A 22601-nucleotide genomic window follows, 5' to 3' on the forward strand; every position below is an offset into this window, starting at 1 on the left:
TGTATCTGCAATTGATTGAATTTGGGAAAATAAAATTGTTTGTTTTTGCGGTGCCTGAATACAATGAAACAATGGACTGCTTGTTTATGAACAGTATATTGCAGTGTTACGGAGCGTTGAGATCAAGGTCATGGTCATGGTCAAGGTCAAGGTCATGTTATATATCACCTCCAATTATTTGCAACACAGCAATCAATCCTCTTGACAGATAACAACAGAGAGATCAGACAGGCCAACGTAAAAAGGAAGACATTTGTCCAATAATGACATTGTGTAACAATGTTCAAAGTCCTACAGTAGATGTGGTTGCCTGGTTTCATATTGACTGGTGTCAGCTGGGATGAGACAAGTATAGTCTCTCAACAAGTCAGACGTGTTGCCTCCCACACATAATGACATATGCTCCCGATGACTCAAGACAAGGACAAGCATAACACTCACTGTCAGAGAGTCCCCCAGGGCGGCGATGACTTTGATGTCTGCTGCTTTCACCATCTCAACTGCAAAGAGAGTGAAGAGAGAGTGAAGAGAAAGAGAAGAGAGAGAGATGGGAGAGGGGGAGACAGTGGCGGACAGATATTGAGAGAAATATCCATTTTTTTTAAACCAAGGTAACCTACATTTTTCAGAAGTTAAACTACTACTGTTTGAACAGTAACAAAACAATGTTTTGTTGTACATGCACTTACTAGGCTTTCCCACAGAGACATTTTTCAATCCGTCAAAACACTAACATCAGATTGACACCGGAAAAATGTCCTCATCTCTTCCTCAATCTGGATCTCACCTGAGGTGGGGATGGAGGGTGACGGACTCATGTCAGGGCATTGGAAAGAAGGATGTTTAAAATTCTCAGGTCTAGTTTTCTCTGGAAACTCCTGAAGAAAGAGAGAAAGAGAGAGAGAGAGAGAGCGAGAGAGAGAGAGAGAGAGAGAGAGATTAACGTTTTAATATTCGTCTTTACTTTCTGATTGTTCTTACCTCTTTATCTTATGATTGCTTTTGATGCTTTGGTAATGTAAACAATTGTTTGTTCCAGCCAATAAAGCCAATTGAATTGAATTGAATTGAGAGAGAGAGAGAGAGAGAAAGAGAGAGAAAGAGAGAGAGAGAGAGAGAGAGAGAGAAAGAAAGAGAGAAACAGGGTGAGGGAATTAGTTGGACATATAGTTTTAATGTAGAGAGATAGAGGTAATCAGACATATTTGTGTGTACCAAGGTGACCTACAACGTGACAACCATATCTTGTGATCGAAGGAACCATGGAGCACATGACTTCAGATACTTAGTCAGCTGTAATTTACTGCAAAATAAATTGGGAGTCAGCCAATGTTTAGATGCACGTATGTACATGACTGACTTACAGAGTTATCTGTTTCATTCCATATCTATAACAGCAATGATGGTTATTTATCAATTCAGGTCAAGTAGGTTATACTAAAAATAGACACATATTTTGCATAGGTGCCCTATTTGCGTACTGTATAAGCCATTTTAAAACTAGAAAGCAATGCATATAATCAGCTTCTATCAATAATCAAAGACTAACATACAGTAGCTTATGAAGTGCCATCAAAAAGCTATTATTGACATGAATGTGGACTCACTCCACTTCAACTATGTCAACAATGGCATTTTTCACAGAGCCCCTACATTTGAGTGCACTGTCATCAAGGTACCATATGTTAAAGGGGTCAAAGGTGATAGACACAGTACCTTATTGAGAGCCTCTTTGCTGTAGTGACGTAGCCCCTCTTCATACTCCCACCACCATTCATTACCTGAGACGAAGGTTAACCCCTTAAAACAGGTGTATTTCCTCCCAGTGCTTACATATATCAAGGTTAAGAGCAACTGAAGTCACATTCTGTGGAAAGAGTCATTTTCTGTTGATCCCCCATATAGTGTGACGGGCATATGATGAGTTTTCGAAAACAGCTTCTTCATCTATATCAAGCGTCCCTGGGTCTTCATTAACATTGTTGCAGACTGCTAAACCGTTACATCTGATGTTTCAAACCAAAACCTAAACTTCTTTGTGACCTGTTCCCCCATTATCTAAACAAGCATGGACCTGTCCAAACCAGGCCCCTCTTTCAGAGAAACTACTCATCCAACAATGAAGCCAACGCAGCTGACATGGTGTGTGTGCGTCGTGTGCGTGTTTGTGTGTGTATGTGTGTGTGTGTGTGTGTGTGTGTGAGAAATATGCACAGGGACTGGGCCGTCCATTCTCCTGCCTGTTCCAGCACTTACCTTTGACAGAGCAGGAGGCAAGCGCGCATGTTGCCACGGCAATCAAAAGCCACCCCATAGCGGTGCGGGCCAGTGGAGCGGTCAGGCGGACAGCACAATGAGATGCGCGTTCGGAGGGCACAGCCATTATATGAGGCTAGCCTTATCTCCCCCACCCAAAACAGCTGAGTGACAAAGTCCAGGGCCAGTGACATAAAGCATCCGTCATGGAGCTGCAGGAGGGAACCGCCGCTATAGTCATGTTGACAATTCATCTGTTCAACTTGTCTGTGTACAAGTTCATTTATTGTTGTTATTGTAAGAAGTGAAATACGTTGGATATGGAAACTCTTATCAAGTTGTTGTTTTCTTATGACAATTTCAAACAGGCGGAAGGTCGGGCAATAAGAACAGACAAACAAATGTGACAGCCAATCATCCAACAGCAGGCAGTCTACCCTCAGGCACTTAATGGTTTCTCTGTTTCACCTTTTGAGAAAAATGTATGCTGGATTGTGATACGAGGAAACTAACCTCAATGTTTTAAAGCTCTTCTTGCCTCTCATATTGAGGATGCCTTTCCTGTTAAGGCACACGATGACCTCGGAGAGCCTATATCAGCTGATGATTGAAAAAAAGATTTTTAACTCTGAACAAAACAGCAGTCATCCGGACCTCCACAAGAGGAGACTGTGTCATTCCTAAAAGAAAAAACATCTTTTGGCAGTCAGCATTCTCCACCTCAGGCGTCAGGAAATTGAATTCCCTCCCCTCTACCTAAAGAAGCACTGGCGACTTTAAATCCTTCTCCATGGAGGTCAAAGCACAGATCAAGGCGCATTAACCCGACACACATCGACTATTTCTTAATGCACTCAAGTCTCAATGTGTTTTATGTATTATGATGTGTCCTGTATTTATTCTATTGTTTGTTGTATTGTATGTCCCCTGTATTTGTTTCAATCTGTTATATCCTGTATGAGTGTTGTGTGTCATGGTTTCATCTGGCCACCAGAGAGCGGCATAGATCGCCCCCAGAGACTATTGGCTCACAGGTGTTGCCAATTGCTAATTAGGACCCTTCCCTTTAAGAAGTTTGTTTTGTGTTGTTTCCTTTGTCTTGGCTTGGAATCCTCTAGGTTGATCCCTGCATTTGTATTCTGTAGTGTTCTTGCATTTTATTTCTTCTTTGTATCTTGTGGAATCTGAGTAATGTGGTCCATTTGCCTTTGAACTGCATTCACTTGCCTGGTCTCTTCTCTGCGCCTGGGTCCTACGCCATACAACCTCACAATGTGTATGTGTATTTAGCTATGTTTAGTTAGGGACTGCGGATGCAAATTAGTCTTTGTTTAGCTAACTCTGATGCAAACGTCATATTTCACTGTCTGAAATGTATGTTTTAAATTGCACGTGGTCCCTTTAAATAAACTACTACTAGTAATATCCATGAATATGCCATGTTAGAAACAGTCCTCTCCAAACATTCTTAAAGAAGGATGGGCTCATTGTAATGCATGGAATGGAATATCAAATATGTGGATCGTATCAAATATGTGTTTCTCCACTGCTTCTTTCATTAAGGAAGTTAAAGTAGGAGGGTCTATCCATTCTTGACAGAGCAGTAACATTACAGGAACATAAAGGCACTCCTATCACGTGACTTTTGACATGAATTTGGGCATAAGATTGCCCCATTATAATAATAATGCATTGCTGGAGTAAAATACTGTGTTTGAGAGGATACATTTTGATTATTCGCGATTATTCAGAAAGAGAATTCATGGGACGTTTTATTTAGGATTTCAAAGCTGTGTAGTCAGAATTGCACTTCACTGTCCGCAGAGAATATAAACTTGCCCTCGTTAAATGACATCTCTTTTAATTTCTTGGCGCTACAAGTGTGAACAAGTGTAAACAGTAAACATGTTGTCCCCCACGAATGATGTAGCGCCCCTCCTTGTGTGAATTGGTGACCGGATTGGTGAATTGGTGACTGAAAAGTTACCGGAGCTTGTAGTGACCTCAAAACTTATAACAATCTCTATGGCAAGACGAATCATTCACCCAAGTTTCGTAAAAATTGGGCCAATCAGTGTCATTTTGTAAAGGCCGCACCTGTATGGAAAGACGCATCATTCACCAACATTTCGTAAAAATTGTCCCAGTGGTGTCAGAGATAAAGTGTGGGACTTTTTCAGAATTTTGTGACATATGAAAGGACAGAGACCGATCCATACTCCTCTCCCCGATTTCATCGTGGAGGACAACAAGTTAGCTCACGGGGAAAATAACGTTTTAATATTGTATTGAATATTCAGGTCACAACAACTTCTTAGGGTGAGGTCATCATCAACAACGTCACAATCAGTGACAGTGACGTCATTTTTGTCACTTTTCCAGCTGTATATCTGATGTATATATGTAGATGTATATCTACAGACGAGGATGTAGGAGACATTCATATGAATTTGTCTCCACTGTGCTGTTTCTCCGAAGAAATGGACCGTGTTGATGGTGCCGAAATACGCAGAAGGGTTTTGAAACCTCGCCCTTACCTTGTAAGTCTGCTTGTCATGTTTCTATCATTCTGTGTTTCCTCAATTAACTTATAATTGAAGTATGCGATTGGGTTATGTCAAATGTATCGAAATGACAAGCTACAGAAAATGCAATATTCTTAAATGTTAACAGTATCTCCACACATTACATTGAGTGCTCTATTTACAGCTTCATACTGGCCCACGGAATCTTCTGGATTGTGAGCGGCGGCCCCACACAAGGGTCCAGAGACGGCTGGTAAATTAATTTAGGAAATTCAATAACTTTAATAGTAGGTGCAGTGACCGCAGTTCTGAAGCAGCTATTTTCTATTGCTTCACAGACTGCCATTAAGGAGAACATTGAAAACACAGACACCCCCTACCCTTTCTGTCTGCGTGACACGACGAAGTCATCTGGGGACGGGGTCAACAAAACAGCCAATCCGGAGACTCCTACCCAGGTCAGACCCTGCCACTGAAAGACCCTACTAAGAGGGTGCATCTCATTCTACTAAAGTGTTTAAGTTTAAGTTGTTTAACCACGATTAAACAACACTCACTTACTTTTTATGTTATATATCCGTTAAAAAAAACTATGAAGTAGGTCCGTAGGATTTGCCACCTTCACGCTGTAATTTCGTCATTACTAGCCTCGGTACTCGCGAGCAAAGCTAGTGTAATTATCATTAAAACGACGTTCTCTGCGTCATGCAGGACAACTTATAAATATGCAGTTAATTTCTGAAGCAGGTAAGTTACGTCTTGCATAGTTTTGGTAGTTTAGTGATTTGTCACCCGCTTTTCTATTATTTAGGCCTATCATTTGTTTGTTATGGGTTGTTTTTTTGCTTGAGCACCTGCCCCCCAAAATGTCTGTGCACGGCCCTGATAAAAACTAATATGGTGGATTCTGCTTTCATATCCGAACAGTTCTTTCACACAGGGCATCTAGGGGACGAAGAGAGGAAGCCATAACAGACCATTGAGATGTACTGTTTAAGTTAACTGCTAAACTCCATGTTTCTCTGTCTGCTGTAACTTTTTGAGAGTAATGTCTCTCCCCTTCTTCAGGTTGAACATGAGAAAGGGAGGCAGAGTCAGGCGACAGAGAGTGATGAGGCTGAGGATGATGCTCACTCCTTGTCCTCTGGCACTGAATCTGAATTGCGGGTAAGCAGATTTGTTCCCATCCCTTCATTCTTTGTGTAATGTCCGATGTAACTTCTGACTATGGAGAATGTATGGATGATGACCGAAACTGGACCTCTCTTGTACAGTCTTTGAAATCCGATGACGACGGCCTCCCAGATGAAGACGTCATAGTCCTTCCGGATGAACCAAGGGTATCTTTCATTTTAGTCTTTCATTTTCACTGTTACAGTATATTGCCTATTTTACAATCTTCACATTTTTTTCTTCACACCTCTTAATTACTTACTTAATCCTTTATTTCCACCACCCAGATCCCAGCTTTTAATCTGCTTGCCGCAAGTAAGACCTCGGGCGAGGTGGAGCTGATCCCCTTCATGGATCAGCCCTGCAAGGAGCTGCAGGACAGGGAGGTCATGTGGACCGCAGCCAAGCAGGAGACCCTGCAGGTCATCCAATTGGGAATGGTCGCGCTGCAGCGCGACATGGAGCTGTACCTGGAGAGACTGAGCAAAGGCCTGGACAACAACGACTGGAGCTGCCATGCCGAGGACCGCCAGGAGGAGAGCGACCCAGGCAAGGCGGACGGCTGTCTGAGAGGCCTGCGGGAGAAGCTCTTCAGGAGGAAGCGGGTGAAGGAGGTGGAGGTGATCAACGTGGAGGAGAGGCAGAGCGAGCTGCAGGAGTTGGATTTGGCCTGCAAGAGGCTCCGAGAAGAGATGGTGGGGAGGATTGCCAAAGCCTGGGACACAATGGCCATGGAGAAGCTGGCCAGGGACAAGGTCCTGATTGCCAAGAGGGAGAAAGCTGCCCAGTGCTTTGTAAGTTTAAATCTCTAAATTAAAAGTTATTATGAATAGAGTGGAAAGATAAAGATGCTGTAAAGGGCAAGAAATGCAAATGATGTACCAAAAAAACAACAGTATGTTTCAAATGGATAAAGACAGGACAGACAGATACAATAGCTCAAGACTGGTATGACTAAGTCTAATTTGTTTGTGTGTTTTACCCCCACAGACCCGAGCCTGCTGGAGAGAGGATGAGCCTCACGACAGGCTCTCCGAGAGTAGCCAGCCTCCTATGTCCCCAGGGCCCTACAACACAGCAGACGATGATGCTCAAACCACCATTGTGGTACCATTTATTGCTGATGATGATTTTAGATCTTTCCACGTAGACAGCCCTATGGCCCCGCCTCCTGACGTGGAGTACTTCCCCTACCGCCGCAGCCCCCGCCTGCCGCCCATCATGAACCTGAGTGAGAGCGGCAGGAAGCTCCTCACTGGGGGGGCCGTCGTGGGCGTGGCCCCCGCCCCACAGGTGAGTGAAATGATGGTAGATGCTAAGTGGAATCCTTGGGATGACCCTACCCTAAACCCAAAACCTAACCTTAACCCTTACCTAACCTTAACGGTTTTAAATCTCAACTTCAATAGGGTGACAGTCGGACCGTGAAAAGCATTCCACTTAGCATTTACGATGAAATTATGGGAAGGGAAAAGCAAGTCATTTTCAGCTCAATAAGTCAAAGAGTTACAGTCATCGAAAGCTTGTGTTGTCCTGTCCTCGTCATTCAGAAAGTGAAAGGCAAAAAGAAGAAGGCAGGGAAAAAACAAGAGAAGGAAGAAAAGAAACAGCAGCAGGAGACAATCAATGAGGACATTGAGAAAGAAGTTAAAAAACCAGGCAAAAAGAGTCTGAAGGAAAGGTGATGACTAAATTCAAAGTAGGGTTAATAGGGGTAGTATCATAACAAGGAAGTAATAGGTCTTTACATTCTGTTGGTAACAACTGTGTTTATTTCTGACAACAGGATTATCCGGTGGCTGCTGCGCAAATTGGCGTAATGGACACCAATACACTCATCTACCTCCCTCCCAACCCCACCTACCTACCTTTTTAAGCCACACCAACACGCACACACACACACACCTGTCCATACAGTACCTACCTACCTACTTACCACATACCCACCTACCACTTCCTTCAAAAGACATTCGTAGAATAAAATATTTGAAATGAACTGTACTTCAACTTGTTGATTGCTGTATTAGCGTTTTAAACTTGTAGTTGTATCGAATATTTGGGTCTTCATCATTTGACTGTCTGAATGCCTCCATGCTCGTGGAGTGCCCCCTGCAGGTCAGAGTACACACAGACCCCCATAAAACAATGCTCAATCCACTCCACTTCTGTAGTTCAATCAGGCCGCCTCCTTCTTGCTTTTTAAACCTATTTTCCAGTCTATTGAAGGGATCTACTCCTCCCCTGTTTATTGCACCAAAGTACACATGGCATATGAGGTTAACCAGAATGCATTGCATTTTTTTCTGTTGCACTGGTTCTCTTTCACACAGTCATCAACCCACATTTCAGCTTCATTTCAGCCATGGAGGTCAAATCATCGTCATTTTAATTCTGACATTGCGAGTGTGAGGGCATTTCCATTATGTTTTCAGGATCAATAAAATGTCAATCAATAACAGGTCATACTGTAATACTCACAATGCATAGACCCTCACTGAGAAAAGTTCCACAGTGGCCACACCCCTCCACTAGGGTACGAAAGTGTGGTTTCCAGTGGGGGTTTCCAATGTTTTCTAGTGGGGTACAATTGCCTTTTAACTACAATGCAGGTGATTGATGGTGATGACAGCTAACTATTTTGATAATCACACCGCAAACCCATCAACAAATGTATTGGAACATAAAAATAACAACAGTGAATGTGGAAATTGGCCAACAGCAAGCTATTTGTAGTGAGGGTCAACTTGAACTCTGTACCCCAGTAGAGGGGCGTGGCTTCAGTTTTCCTGGATTTGAAGCTTCTGACGTATGTCTCAATGAATGAGTGCAACACCACAAAGTCAAGCAAGACTTTCCAACTGACGAAAAAACTGGATGCACCTTCGGAGAACTGAACAATTCTGAACATAACTTACTATTCTTTGTATTTTGAAGTCGATTAAAAAATTACATTTCCGTCGTCTACAGTATCTCCACTGTTTAACAATTTATCAAAGAGTTGGAAGAATTTAGATGTGCGTACGACAATCAGGCACATACAGTGTAGACACCTGAGGGATTGATTCAACAACGGGATTTATTCAACTGATAGCACTGCGTCAGGCTGTTTGGCTGGAGGGTATCATCTATGGCAGGGTTCTTCAGGTCCAGTCCTGGAGAGCTATCGGGGGCGCAAGCTGTAGTTCTGGCCCTGCACTTACTGTACACATTGTCTTCAAGTGATCTACTAATGATGGTTTTTATACTGAACCACAGTAAGTTGAATCAGGTGTGATAGTACTGGGACTAGAGCAAAAACATGCACACACACACACTGGCCCTTCAGGAAGTGAGTTTGAGAGCCCTGGTCTAGGGTGTCCTTGAAGTGACAATATCTCTGGAAGCCCATGAATTGACAATTCATGAATTCACAAACAAATTAACTCATCAGAGACACTGAGAAAATGGGGTAGCAGAAGGGTTAGGAGGGACTTTGTCTCCCCTGTCCATATGCTTGATGACACCATACAGCACACAGCACATTTCTGACAAGAATATATTTGAACACTCAAATAAGTAGGGTGATCCAAAGCTCAGCTCTGTAGTGACACCTGCTGACTTGTGCCCCTGATGTATGTCATCATATTTTTTGGTGCCAAAAATCAGCAAGTCATTTGTACAACCTTTACACCTTTTACGCTAACAAAGCATTATCGCCAACAAATCCAAATTCCTGAAGCAGACTATGCCGTCTATGCTGTGTGACAAAGACGAGAGACAAAACCTTGTTTTAGCACGTCTGCTAGCGAATTACGAGCAAACACCTTCCCAACAAAAGCTAAATCAAGCAAATGTACATACGGAACATGCAAGAGACAAACCGCTTGCTGTGGAATCATGTTTATGAAAAGGATGTTGACTAAGCAAAACATTCTAGCTAACAAAACACATCCATTGCCAAAATATTTGTTAACGGCTAGGAGATTGACATGAGCTGAATTCCACAAAACTGTTACCCCCTGATCTGTTGGTGTACGGCTAGTTAAGGATACAGGGAGCTTGAACCTTCTCTGCCAATGGGAGATTAATTATTAACCGTAACGCACAAGTCGAATCAGAGAAGAAAAAAAAAAAAAAAAAAAACGCATTCATTTCTATTGAGTCCCAACTACTGGATCAAACAAAGCAGGTAGGACGTTTCAGCCCAATCTGGACACCTGTGGCTAGTTCCAAGAGCAGGAGCAGGTTTCTGCAGACAACACCCTGAGTCACACACTAACAGTTTACAAGTCTGTATTGTCTTATCCACTGCCTTTTTTTCCCCATAGCATTGTTCACCCCCCCCCCCCCCCCCAATTCCTTTGATTTAGGGGTGGGGGGGTCAGCGGGCATTGGATAATAAGAGCGAGTCTTGACTGTTCAGTAGCCTACTGTTCCGCATGCAGGAGGGGGGAGAGGAGTAGGTGGTGCCCACGCTGGGTGGAAGTTAGTGACTGTAGTTTTTGCTGCCTCCTATAGCAGGAGGTAATGGGTAGGGGCCTCCATAGACCCCCCCCCCCCCACTGTCTCTCTCTCTTTCTCTCCCTCCCTCTCACAGCTGCTGCTCCGGTTCAGCCTGGGCCTGGGGCTGGGCCTCGGGTTGAGCCTGGGGCTCAGGTTGGGGCTGAGGCTGCTCCTGGGCGGGCCTGGTTGGGGCGGCGGGGGGGGGCTGAGGCACAGCCTGGTGCTGCCTCTGGCGGTAGGCGATGACTGTGCCCAGCAGGAGGGCGATGACCGTCATGAGGTAGAGGTCCCACTCTGGCCCCAGGACCTGGTCCAGGTCCACCTGGGTGAAGACATCCTTCACCTGGGGGAGGGAAGGAGGAAGGGAAAAAGAGTTTTACATTAGTAAAGTAAGATGGCACAGGACAACGGAAATTAACTCAAACTCCCAGAAGCCCCCAGGTCCCAGCAGTACGTAGTAGAACACTCACATTGAAGTCCTGCAGATACTGGAGAGTATAGACCAGGCCCAGCTTGCACAGGGCAAGGAAGACCGGAACCTGGGCGTCTGGGCTGGCCTCTGCTGCCATGTCGTAGAAACGCTTGGCTAAGTGGATGTCCTACAGATAGGAGAGGGATGGAGAATTTAGGTCACATGACGTGTGTGACCGTGGCCGTGTGTGTGGTTTTTTTCCATTTGTAATGGTCTTGTGAGTGCACCCAAGAATATGTGTTTGTGCCATAGGTCTGTGCGTGTGACAACTTCTTTTTCGTCTGTGTGTGTGTGTGTGTGTGTGTGTGTGTGTACACACATGCATCTCTGAGCCCACCTGTTTGATTCCCAGGCCTTTCTCGTGCATGTAGCCCAGGTTGAACATGGCCTGAGCACCGTGCTGCTGCTCAGAAGCCAGTCGGTAGTGGATGACTGCCGTCTCGTAGTCCACATCGGTGCCGTAGCCGTAGAAGTGGTAATCCCCTAGCTTTATCCTAGCCACCGTATAACCTGTGGGAAAACACGAATATCCCACATTCAATCTGTTGGCACAGATGCTGGATACTAAGGTGCAAGAGGTAAGCGAAAAGAAGGCAGAAAGTGTCCAAATGTGCACCATTCCAGGCGGCCATCTTGTTTTTTTTGAGAACCAATGTTGTCCTCTGCTGCGTTATTGGCAGACTAGGACTACACATTGACTTGACATTACATTCTCAGGATGTTTCTTGACTTAGTGGTCATGTTTCAACTTGATGACCCGATTGAAATGTTGTCACTAACAGACAAAACGCATTGAAGGCACATTAAAAATAAGATTTATACAATGGAAAAACTGTTGCAAATGAATAATTAATATCATCAGAGAGAGAGAGAGAGAGAGACATGGACTGACCCTGTGCAGCTGCTCTGGTCCAGTGAAGGAGGGCTCGAGGGTAGGTCTCATTTTCACTGAAGATCTGAGCCTCCTCTGCTTAAAACGAGACACGCACGCACACAGACACACACACACGGACACGCACACACACACACACACACACACACACACACACACAAGTTCAGAAGTAGCCTTTTCAAATACAACTGGCACCAATTTCTTGTTAATGAATTCCTTTCTTCATCGCTAATCAAGTGCATTCTAGATACATTCTAGATTCACAAAATACAAGATCACAAAACTGTCTGATACCCACAGCACCCCCTGGTGGGCTGAGGTGGGCAGAGGCACAGTAAACTCCCCAAAAGAAATCCCTATACATTTGTCAGCATCCTGGAAAGCGATCGATTATCAAAAATGTTTTCCAGTTTTTTATATTTTTACATTAATTGATAGCTCCCATTGTCATCAATGTACTGAGCAAGTTTCATGACTTAATTTATATTACAGACGTAGGGGTGAAACTCAAAAGGGGAGCGCAAACTTTCCAAATGAAAATATCACACTTCGCTGTTTGCCAGATAATTCAACGGTAATTAGAATTGGAGTGATTTTTCTCCAATTCCATATTTGTAATCATGTTTGTATTTTCATATGTCCAGTTTCTCGGTCTTACTCTGGTCTAGGATGAAGGCCACATTGCTCTGGGCGACCTCGTAGCCCTGCTCAGCCAATACGAGGTATTGCACCAGCGACGAGTCCATGTCCCCCTCCTTGAAGCTTCCGTAGGCCGCCATCAGCCTCTCTGACCAGCGCCCGCGCTCACACACGTTCTTGAACAGCTGTGGAGAGAAGGCTGAGTTCACTTAAGACCACCAACAACCTTGTACTAATAGTAGCAAATGAAAAAAGGCTAAATTAATTAAAACAGACGGCTAATTGGACACTTATGGACCTAATATGTGACTAATTGATGGCTAATGCTATGAGTTTAAGGTTCATGCCTGGCTAACAGATTGCTAATCACTGGCTAATGAGTTAAAACACGTGCAAGGGGGCTAGCGCCAAGGTGGCTAGCGCCAAGGCGGCTAGCGTAGCAGCGGCACTTGACAGTGAATCACAGGCTAACGAACTTGGCGGCTAGCAGGAGACCGCTACCTGCCGGTTGCTCAAAGAGGCTAACGACCGGACATGAAGGGGGCTTGCTGGCTAATCACAGGCTAATGACCTGTAACACTGGCCAACGTATTAGTATGCTAGCCGCGGCGCCAGCTCACCTCCACGGCGGTGTGGCAGGAGCGCATGACGCCGGTGCCCGTGGCGTGCATCTGGGCCAGGTTGTAGAAGGCCAGGATGTGACCCGCCTGAGACGCCAGGTTGAAGAACTTGAGGGCCTGCTTGTAGTCACGCTTCACCCCGATTCCATCTGGGGGAGGAGAGAGACTGAGTCAGGTACCGCCCACAGAGAGCAACTGAGAGGGAGAGACGCGGTCTGGCAGAGGGAGGGTGGAGAGAAACGGGTGAGAGAAGAAGAAATGTAAAAGGGAGAGAGGTGAGAGAGAAAGGAAGAGAAAGGGACTGAGTGGTGAGAAGGAGGATAAGAGAGAAGGAGGAAGGATGATTGACAGTGAGAGGCTGTAGTGAGAGAGGGGAACAGAGAGAGATAGAGGGGGGGCATCTCACAGGGAAAGAGTGGAGAGAGAGGAGGAGGAGGAAGGATGTTTGGCAGAATGAGAGGGGGAAGAGAGAGAGAGAGAGAGAGAGAGGAGGAGGAGGAAGGATGTTTGGCAGCATGAGAGGGGGAAGAGAGAGAGAGAGAGAGAGAGGAGGAAGGATGTTTGGCAGCATGAGAGGGGGAAGAGAGAGAGAGAGAGAGAGAGAGAGAGGAGGATGAAGGATGTTTGGCAGCATGAGAGGGGGAAGAGAGAGAGAGAGAGAGGAGGAGGAGGAAGGATGTTTGGCAGAATGAGAGGGTGAAGAGAGAGAGAGAGAGAGAGAGAGAGGAGGAGGAAGGATGTTTGGCAGAATGAGAGGGGGAAGAGAGAGAGAGAGAGAGAGAGAGAGGAGGAGGAAGGATGTTTGGCAGAATGAGAGGGGGAAGAGAGAGAGAGAGAGAGAGGAGGAAGGATGTTTGGCAGAATGAGAGGGGGAAGAGAGAGAGAGAGAGAGAGAGAGAGAGAGAGAGAGACAGGCAGTCTGGTAGAACTAGGAGAGAGAGAAAGAGAGAGAGAGAGAGGAGGAGGAGGAAGGATGTTTGGCAGCATGAGAGGGTGAAGAGAGAGAGAGAGAGAGGTATGGGAGCAGAGAGGGCTGCTGAGGCTGAGGGGGAGGTGGCAGCAGAATGAAGGTGGGCGACTAACGCCGCGTTTCACACCAAACAACAACAGGAAATAAACCAAAGTGGAGAAAAGGGGAAACTTACTGTAGTACATGGTGCCAAGCTGAAGTTGTCCGTCCACCCAGCCCTGTTCTGCTGCCTTCTGGAAATACTTCAGTGCCAGCTCGTAATTCTGAGGACAGGCAGACAGGCAGACGCACACAGAAACAAATCATATGCCAATTTCCGGTCAACACAGAAAACCAATGTTGTTTTGACAAGCTAACTGTATTCCAGCTAACTAGGCCACCAAACCAACCGGATGTCTCAAGCCAAACTCTAGGTCTGAGGTCACTCACCACAGGGACTCCTCTCCCGTACAGGTAGGCCATACCCAGGCCACTCTGCCCCACAGGGTTCCCCTGGAGCACAAGAGAAGAGAGAGGAACACACAACCTGAGATCACGTTTGGTACAAAGTATCAAAATCAAATCAAATTGTATTTGTCACATACAGCCATAATTGATACAGTGAAATGCTTTGGGATCTTGGTCTTCGATCAACGACAATCAACAACTCAACAATACAATATAGTCATAATAAACAGTGACAATAGTAGTGCATAAGGGTGTAGTGTAAGTAACAGCAGTAATAACTATAATAATAACAATAGTAATACAATGTAAAGTGTATGTAGCAGCAATAATTTACAGTAACAGTGCAATGGTGCAATGAATGTAGTGGTAAGTGTAGTACAGTATGTAACCTTGTGAATGGAGGGTACATGAAGGTGGATGGATAACAAAACAACGACATGACAAACAATCTAGGCTGGTTGTACAGCAACTCTAAGCTGGTGTAGCAAACTGTGAAAACCTAGCTCACAAGAGCTCAGAATATATCTGCGACCTAAATGAAAAGGCAAAAGTGGCCAGATAGCCGGAAATTATAAACAGATCCCCACAGAATCAAGCGCTCACCAGGTCCGAGGCCTTTTTGAAGTACTGCAGCGCCGTCTCATTGTTCTGTGGCACAAACTCACTGCCCTCTGAGTACATCTGACAGAGGAACGACGGAGAGACGGAGAGGGAGAGAACAAGAGGATGAGATGAGAGGAAGGAGAAGCTAAAATAGGAGTACAAACGACTCTCTCATGAGGGCTCATGCCTAAAAGAACATCCAGGTACAGTACAGAAGTAAATCATCGTACCTTCCCCAAGAGGGCCATGGCATGCGTGTTGCCTGCGTTGGCAGCCTGGTTGAAGTAATCGTAAGCCCTCTGTGGACAAAGAAACACGAGAGATGACAACGTCCAAAACATCAGTTTCACACAAATGAGGTTATAATGACGTTGGGCATTAGAGGTTACCTGGTGGTTCTGCTCCACCCCTCGGCCTCCGTGCAGGTGTAGCTGACCCAGTCCCACCTGTCAGGAGATACAGCATGGGGCTCATGACACTAAACACCATCTTGTCAATCTGGATCTCCTCTTACAAGAACACATTTGACAGTACGAGACACAAGGACCTCTGTGCAAAGTCCTCAAATCAGTACACCCCAATCCTAATTGAGACGAAAGGCTCAAAAAGCTAAACTGATTTTTGGATGGAGTTGTCTTTACACTGCCATCAGCAAGAGTAACAGTCGGTAAGACCCCATGTTAACCCAGTGAGATCACAATATAGCAGACGAATGGGGCTGGTACAACTTCACGTTAGCCTATTGAGATCACAATGTAGCAGACGAGCAGGGGGTCAGTGTACCTGGGCCTGGACGTCCCCCTTCTCGGCCAGGAACTGGTAGTACTGGATCAGATCCTCCTCCAGCATGCCGCTGGTAGAGCCGGGGTTCTCCACCTCGTCCAGCAGCCGGACCCTCTGCACCGCGCTGCCCCCGGTCAGCGACACGTCACTGGCCACTGGTGTGTGTGTGTGATGTTAGGAGTTTAAGACTGAGTTCCATCTAGCCGTTACAGTGATTTTCTATGGCATGATGTGTCTAACGCTGCCTAGGACATTGACGGTGTGTGGTTAAACAACTGACGGATATGAACATAAGCACTCATCTTTGGTTTTGGTGGTGGTTGCCACAGAGTTCAAAGACATGCTAGTTGTTTGCTTTAGATGAAAACAAAGCTAAAATATTATTTCCTTGTACTCTACTACATGTGCTAGGCAGGTCTGTTGACCGGTCAGTCAGTATCTTTCGAAAAAGCAAGCACTGACGTTTCCCAATTGTATTATAAGACAGTGAAATAAGACTGTTGAATTACAAAGGATGGCTTCTTACCGTGATTGGCCACCAGTCTATAGTGCGTCAGTGCTGATTCGCAGCTTTGGGGCACGCCCACACCGCCCCAGTATCTATATCCCTAAAGAGAGAGAGAGACCAAAGGAAGAAATGTCAATCATTAATGTCTGATCATGGAAATCAGGTGACTGTTCACTTAGCGTCATGCCTTAATGCCTAGATAATGATGTTGTTAGCAGTTATTTACACTGAAAAACTACACTTTGTCTTGAGGAATGTCCTGCGTAAGTAATGGGACAAGCATTTTGTCTTCTTTTGGCTGTATACTCCAATAGTTTCAGATCCTTCGTTCTGTGACCTATTCATGCTTAGGGTAAAAACAACACAACCTCTGGGTAACCATATTTTCAAGGGAGCACCTGACCAGATTCTGAATATACAGACAAAGCGGCTCCATTATCCAAAGCAACAACAGCACAGATTAGCTCACCAGAATCATATGAGCCACCAGGTTTCCACCTAAGGCCCCGAAAGTGTAGTAAACCAACGCCTGCAAAAGAAAAGAGGAGGAAAGATAATGAGATATACAGGCACCAGAAGCTTAGCTCCAACTGCTGTATTATGACATATACACATTCTACCTCACTACAAGTAGACATTCTGATGGGTACGGTGCATGAGGAAGGGATGTAGGAGGTACCTTGGCTTGGCTGGAATTCACTCCTAACCCAGCTGCATACAGGAAACCAAGAGCCTATAATGAGATTAGGGGTGGAAGGTCTTGAGATATTATAGACTATTATTATTATAATAGAGATATATTACTGACAATATTATTGTACAGGCTTTGTTGTCGTTTAAATCCCAGATTGCTCCTTTAAGGGTCTGCACAACAACTCTATTTAAGATATACTATATCTTAAGATATTCTCTTATGATATTACAATGATATTACAATAGGACAAAAGTTGTAATGTGTGGAGTATGTTCCATACCGTCTGAGCTTTGGGGGAGCCCTCCAGAGCCAGCTTCTCAAACAGCTCTTTGGCCTTTGGGACGTCCTGGGCCATGTAGTCCCCAAACAGCATGGCGTAGGCCACCTTCTCCATGGCCTTGTGGTGGCCTTTCCCTGCTATCTTAAGCAGCTTGTCATACAGCCTGGAGGGCAGGAGATAGAGAGAAGATAGGTACTTCATTAGTAGAAGGAAGTACTTTATTTCAATAATTTTTTTGCACACAAGACAACACACATGCACACCTCAAGGGAGAAGGCGGAGCAGTTAGGAGTTAAGTGTTAACTCAACGGCAGTGTGGGCACCTTAGATATGATGTCAGTAACCCTCCAGTCACCCCACACATCTGGCTCCCTCCTGGAGCGGGGACCGAACCAGCGACCTACCAACTGCTGGCCGGCCTCTCTAACCTCTAGACTACCTGCCTCCTGGAGCGGGGATCGAACCAGCGACCTACCAATTGCTGGCCGGCCTCTCTAACCTCTAGGCTGCCTGCTGCCCACAGAGAGTAGTAAGAGAGGGGACTTTGCTGGTGACTGGTGTGGCGGAGAGGAAGCAACACAAACACACATGCACAAACACAGGTGCACAGATACACTCATGCTAAGCCGTGCAGACAGATACACACAGATCACACACACACGCGCCACTCACTCTTTCTTCTGGCTCTTCCTGTTGGTTCCGTTGATCATACGGATGGCTGCCTGGTACTGCTCCTCAGCTTCCTCTGCCTGGTGCCTGTGCTCTGCTTGCTCCTCAGCTGCAACACAATGACATACGGTGGCCCTGCGTAAGTAATGGGACAGTGAAGCATGTTTTCTTCCATTGGCTCTACACTCCAAAAGATTGGATTTGAAATCAAACAATTACTGTGAGGTTTAAAGTATAGATTGCGAGCTTTTATTTAAGGGTATGTCTGTACATGTTGGCTTCACCATTCAGAAATTACAACACTTTTTATACATAGTCCCCCTATTTCAGGGCACCAAAAGTAATGGAACAGATTCATATAATGTCCAAATCAAGCACTCATGTTTAGTATTTGGTCAACAATGCGTTGCATGCAATAACTGCCTGAAGTCTGCGACCCGTTGACCCCACCAGATGACCCATTGACCCCACCACATGCTGGGTGTCTCCTCTGGTGGTGCTCTGCCAGGCTTGTACTGCAGCCATCTTCAGTTGTTGTTTGTTTTGAGATCTTTTGGCATAAAATCTTATCAGAAATCTGTACTAGCCATTGACAGCTCTCTTATGCTTGCACAAATTATTTGACTGAACACCTAACTAAACAGAAAACCCTGTCACGCCAATTGTCCCATCACTTTTGGTACACTGGAACTATATATATATAATGTTTGTAAATGGTGAAACCAATATTACACAAATCAAATAAAAGCTGAGAATCTCGTCTTCAATCTTACAATAATTGTTTGATTTAAAATCCAAACTTTTGGAGTATAGAGTCAAAAGAAGAAAAAATGCTTCACTGTCCCATTACTTACACAGGGCACTGTAGAGTACAACACAATTCCATCAAATACACTACAAGTTAAAGTAGGACTGAAATGACTTTCTGTTATGCATCTACATTATCTCCTACAATATCTACATTATCTCCGAGCAACAACATTGCACAAACTCAAGTTTCGACACCATTTCTATGTTCAGTCAATTAAACACCCTTTTATGAATTTATAGATTCCTCAGGATTGACAGGGTGTGTATCCTAGTTGGATGACTGAAATTTGCCAATCAATGTTACAGCCGTTACTACTACTTACTCTCACAGAAGCCCCATCTCTTGTCCCTTTCATAGTCATAGGAGGTGGCGCACCACAGTCGGCCGTCCCCCCGTCCCTCGGTGATGCAGTCGGAGTATTCTTTCCCCAGGAAGAGGTAGGGAAAGAGGCAAGGCTCCCCGTCGGCCGTTCCCCCATTCACCACAGGAACTGCAGAAACCAAAGATCATAGCATTAGTTGAAGACAGAAAGCAGGTGGATGGTGGATGTGGACAAACATTGTCTGGACAAAATATTTGGATGGTGTTGCTTTGAAAAAATAAATAGAAATGTAACTGAATGTAAATACAACCTGGAGGTTTATTAATGAGTGCGTTACCAGTTGAACCCAACTACATTCCATTCAACTCAATAAAATAAAGGATACAAACAATGTTTTAATCTGTTTCCCTTCATTGGTCATTGATCAGCAACATGTCTATAGCTGCTAATGTGCTATGATATAGGCTAGCTGCTTTATGCTAGGGGGAGTACAGGAAGGCCATGAAATCAGTCAGTGAAACCTCACAGTGGACTCATGGTTCATACCCTTGTGTATTGCGTCTTTCAGATGCAACAGGTGCAAGAGTGTTTTAATTTCCCAAGAGGACAAACCATTTCTCTAGAGTTGCCATGCTCAAGGCCACGTGTCAGGAAAGCTAGCTAGCTGTATAGCATGTACAGTATGAAACAATATATGAACAAGATCTTTACTTTTAACTTGCATCAATCCCAGTTTTATGAGTTTGACTTCAGGAGGAGTGAAATCTGAGATCTAGTCTACTCAAAGGGGCGGACATTTCAGAGCATTGCAGATAGAAATGAAGGGCATGGAACTGACGCACTTGTCCATTCCACATGAGAGAAAATTGTGACCATTCTATCTAAATAGTGACACATTTCTATGTGCACATTCCCCCTCCTGTTGATCAGGCCCCTAGTAGACCGTGGTGTAGACCCTGGTTCTTACCCTCTTTAGGCCGCTCCATGACAGGAGGAGGGTGGGTGGGCAAGTCCTCTTTCTCTTCCCCCTCCAGCCGACCATCCTGGGCCTCACTGTCGGGCCTGCTGTCCACCTCGGGCTGTGAGGGCACGCGGGGGGAGGTCACAACACCTGCTACGATCCTTGACCCCACCGGGACTTCATCCTCTTCAGAGTTCTGGTCATGGTAAGACTTGAGGAAAAGAAAGATCACAAGTTCAACACAAGACCACCAGCAACATAAACAACATAAAACATTTTGCAGGCGCCAGGTACTTACAAACAAAGGTACATTCCCTACAATCTTATAGTAAGCATGCTCCACCCTTAGGCAAGCAGCTACTAACCCCATCAACAAGCCCACAGACCATTGCCCCAAGATGCAATTTTTCCTGTTCTTCCACATTGCCAATTTAGCTACTCCCCAACAGGAGAAATACAAAGAATTAGAACATCACATTTGGCAGCGTTCATAAATAATCTGCTCAAGTGTCACAGTAGTATCAAGTATCACACTCAAGGAGGAGTGTAATGTAATCTAAGAGATCAAATTATGAATGTGGTCGAAAGTACAGAATGTCACCTTTTATTTCAGGATATTTTCATACTAACCTGTTTCACCATTTAGAATTAAAAACACTCTGTATGTTATTCCACCATTAGAAGAAATGATAAGTATTTGGACAACTTAACTTTCTGTACTTGCACGTTTACACTACGTGATAAGTTTGGGGAGAGGGGGCACCCTGTCCTGCGGTTGCCATATAACAGCCTCACCAAAAGTAAACATTAGGTCAGGTTGGTAAATAACACCTATGCAAACTAGGTGGAGAGTAAAACCAAAATAATTAAATAAATAAGGCTAAGCCTCTTCAACGCTGGCAACGGTTATAATGAGGTTACACAATGAGGTTGCTGGTTAGAACCCTTGGTACTGTATGCAAAAATGATTGCAGCCCCATCGCCATATGCTACAGAATCTTGAATCTTGATCAAGCTATAGCCAGCTCTCCAGCTGTGTTCATCCATAAATATACAAATACTACAGTAAACCTACCTTTAACTCTGGGGCTTCATTTCCCTCTGGCTCTTCATCTACACAGGGAAGAACAACAAAGCAGTTATTAGGAACACAAAATGGCATTACTGTGCATGAGCTGACATGCATCAGAGCCATCAAGCCTGGCAGAAAACACTTCTCAAGCTAGCTCAGTGTGCCTGCCTAGCCGAGCTCCCACAGGCATGGAAACAAGGTTAGTAGCGGCTAAATAAGTACGTTGCTTGATAAGATAACATGTGGACACGTACCTGCTGTTGTTCCGTGTGAGACAACGAATAGGATAATGAACAGAGGCCAGAACATCCTCGCCGTATTGCATGACCCTTTCAAATTCATTTTAAATGACAAGCTAACGATAGCTAGCTGGTGAAGTTAGCTCTGTGGCTAAACATCCAGTTAAAGGTGTCGCGCCAGTTTGATAATTGAAAATAATCTTCTTCTTGCATATGACAGCTAACTCACGCATATGCCAAAACCCACGATATTAATATTCAACGGCAACATACAGTAATTAACGATGACAAGGAGGTGCAGCTACGTAGCTAACGTTAATACCCTCAGCAGCTGACTGGCAATGCAAGCAAGACCGCCTGTTAACATGTTAGCGAAACAAAACACGTCCGAATTAGAGTTCGATGATGCTTCGAGATACTACGCCAGCTGGATGTCCCTTCTGTCTTTAAAGTGTGTTCTTCCATTCAACACCAATCGAAAACGAGGAACTGTAATTTGGTTTCATCAGACAACACAGGACAGAACACCACCTCTGACCCCGGAGCTCCACTTCCTAATCCCTCGGATAGACCAATGGCAGCAGGCGGTGACTGACATTGGCCAATCGTTGACGGTACACGACACGTCATCCAATCAGGTGTGCACACACAACAGAGTTTCTAGTCCACGACCCAGACCCGCCTCCAGGCTGTCAGGATGGTCTGACATCAGAAACTAATGACATGTTTGGGCTGCTTGCTTATTAGCTGGTAGTACTGTCAAACTGTTGTTATTGGGGGGTATTTTAAAAATGGTATACATTTTTCAAATATGTCAGAATATCCATTTATGTAAATACGTATTTATAGTATGCTTAAAATAAGATTATTTTACCGGAACATATAAAAAAAAAACTGCTTGGTTTGAATTATGTTATCCATAGTTATAAATCAATACACCCACCAATCCAACCTTTATTCACCCATCAATCTATACTTCTATACAAAATTTCAGTCATCTATCCAATAATCAAACATTCAGTCATCCACTATATCTACTTTCCTCTATCCATCCTTTAATCACAAATTCTATACTCTTTCATTTATCATTCACCAATCAATATGCTTGTTAGAAGATAAGTCTTTGGAATAGAAGAAGAAAAGGTGCATAGTTCATTGAATAGGGAATATTGTTTGTGCAAAT

General features: G+C 44.6%; 1 protein-coding gene across 2 annotated transcripts; it reads right to left on the minus strand.

Moving 5' to 3' along the window:
- Positions 1-8842: 8842 nt before the first annotated feature.
- sel1l (SEL1L adaptor subunit of SYVN1 ubiquitin ligase) lies at positions 8843-21938 on the minus strand. 2 transcript variants are annotated; one of them, XM_083688670.1, is made up of 21 exons: positions 21434-21938; positions 21183-21220; positions 20114-20318; positions 19147-19314; positions 18017-18122; positions 17345-17507; positions 17050-17103; positions 16840-16899; positions 16389-16470; positions 15863-16017; positions 15469-15525; positions 15310-15378; positions 15080-15157; positions 14459-14521; positions 14205-14292; positions 13060-13208; positions 12459-12624; positions 11801-11875; positions 11246-11418; positions 10907-11035; positions 8843-10779 (listed from the first exon to the last, which is right to left on the minus strand). In XM_083688670.1, exons 1-21 carry the CDS (start codon positions 21519-21521, stop codon positions 10525-10527), a joined length of 2421 nt encoding a protein of 806 aa, XP_083544796.1. In that variant the 5' UTR covers positions 21522-21938; the 3' UTR covers positions 8843-10524. The 2 variants fall into 2 exon arrangements, with proteins under 2 accessions (XP_083544796.1, XP_083544795.1); XM_083688669.1 differs by having other exon boundaries at positions 11801-11878.
- Positions 21939-22601: the final 663 nt, after the last annotated feature.

This window comes from Argentina silus, assembly GCF_951799395.1.
Source record: "Argentina silus genome assembly, chromosome: 17".
NCBI lineage: Eukaryota > Metazoa > Chordata > Actinopteri > Argentiniformes > Argentinidae > Argentina > Argentina silus.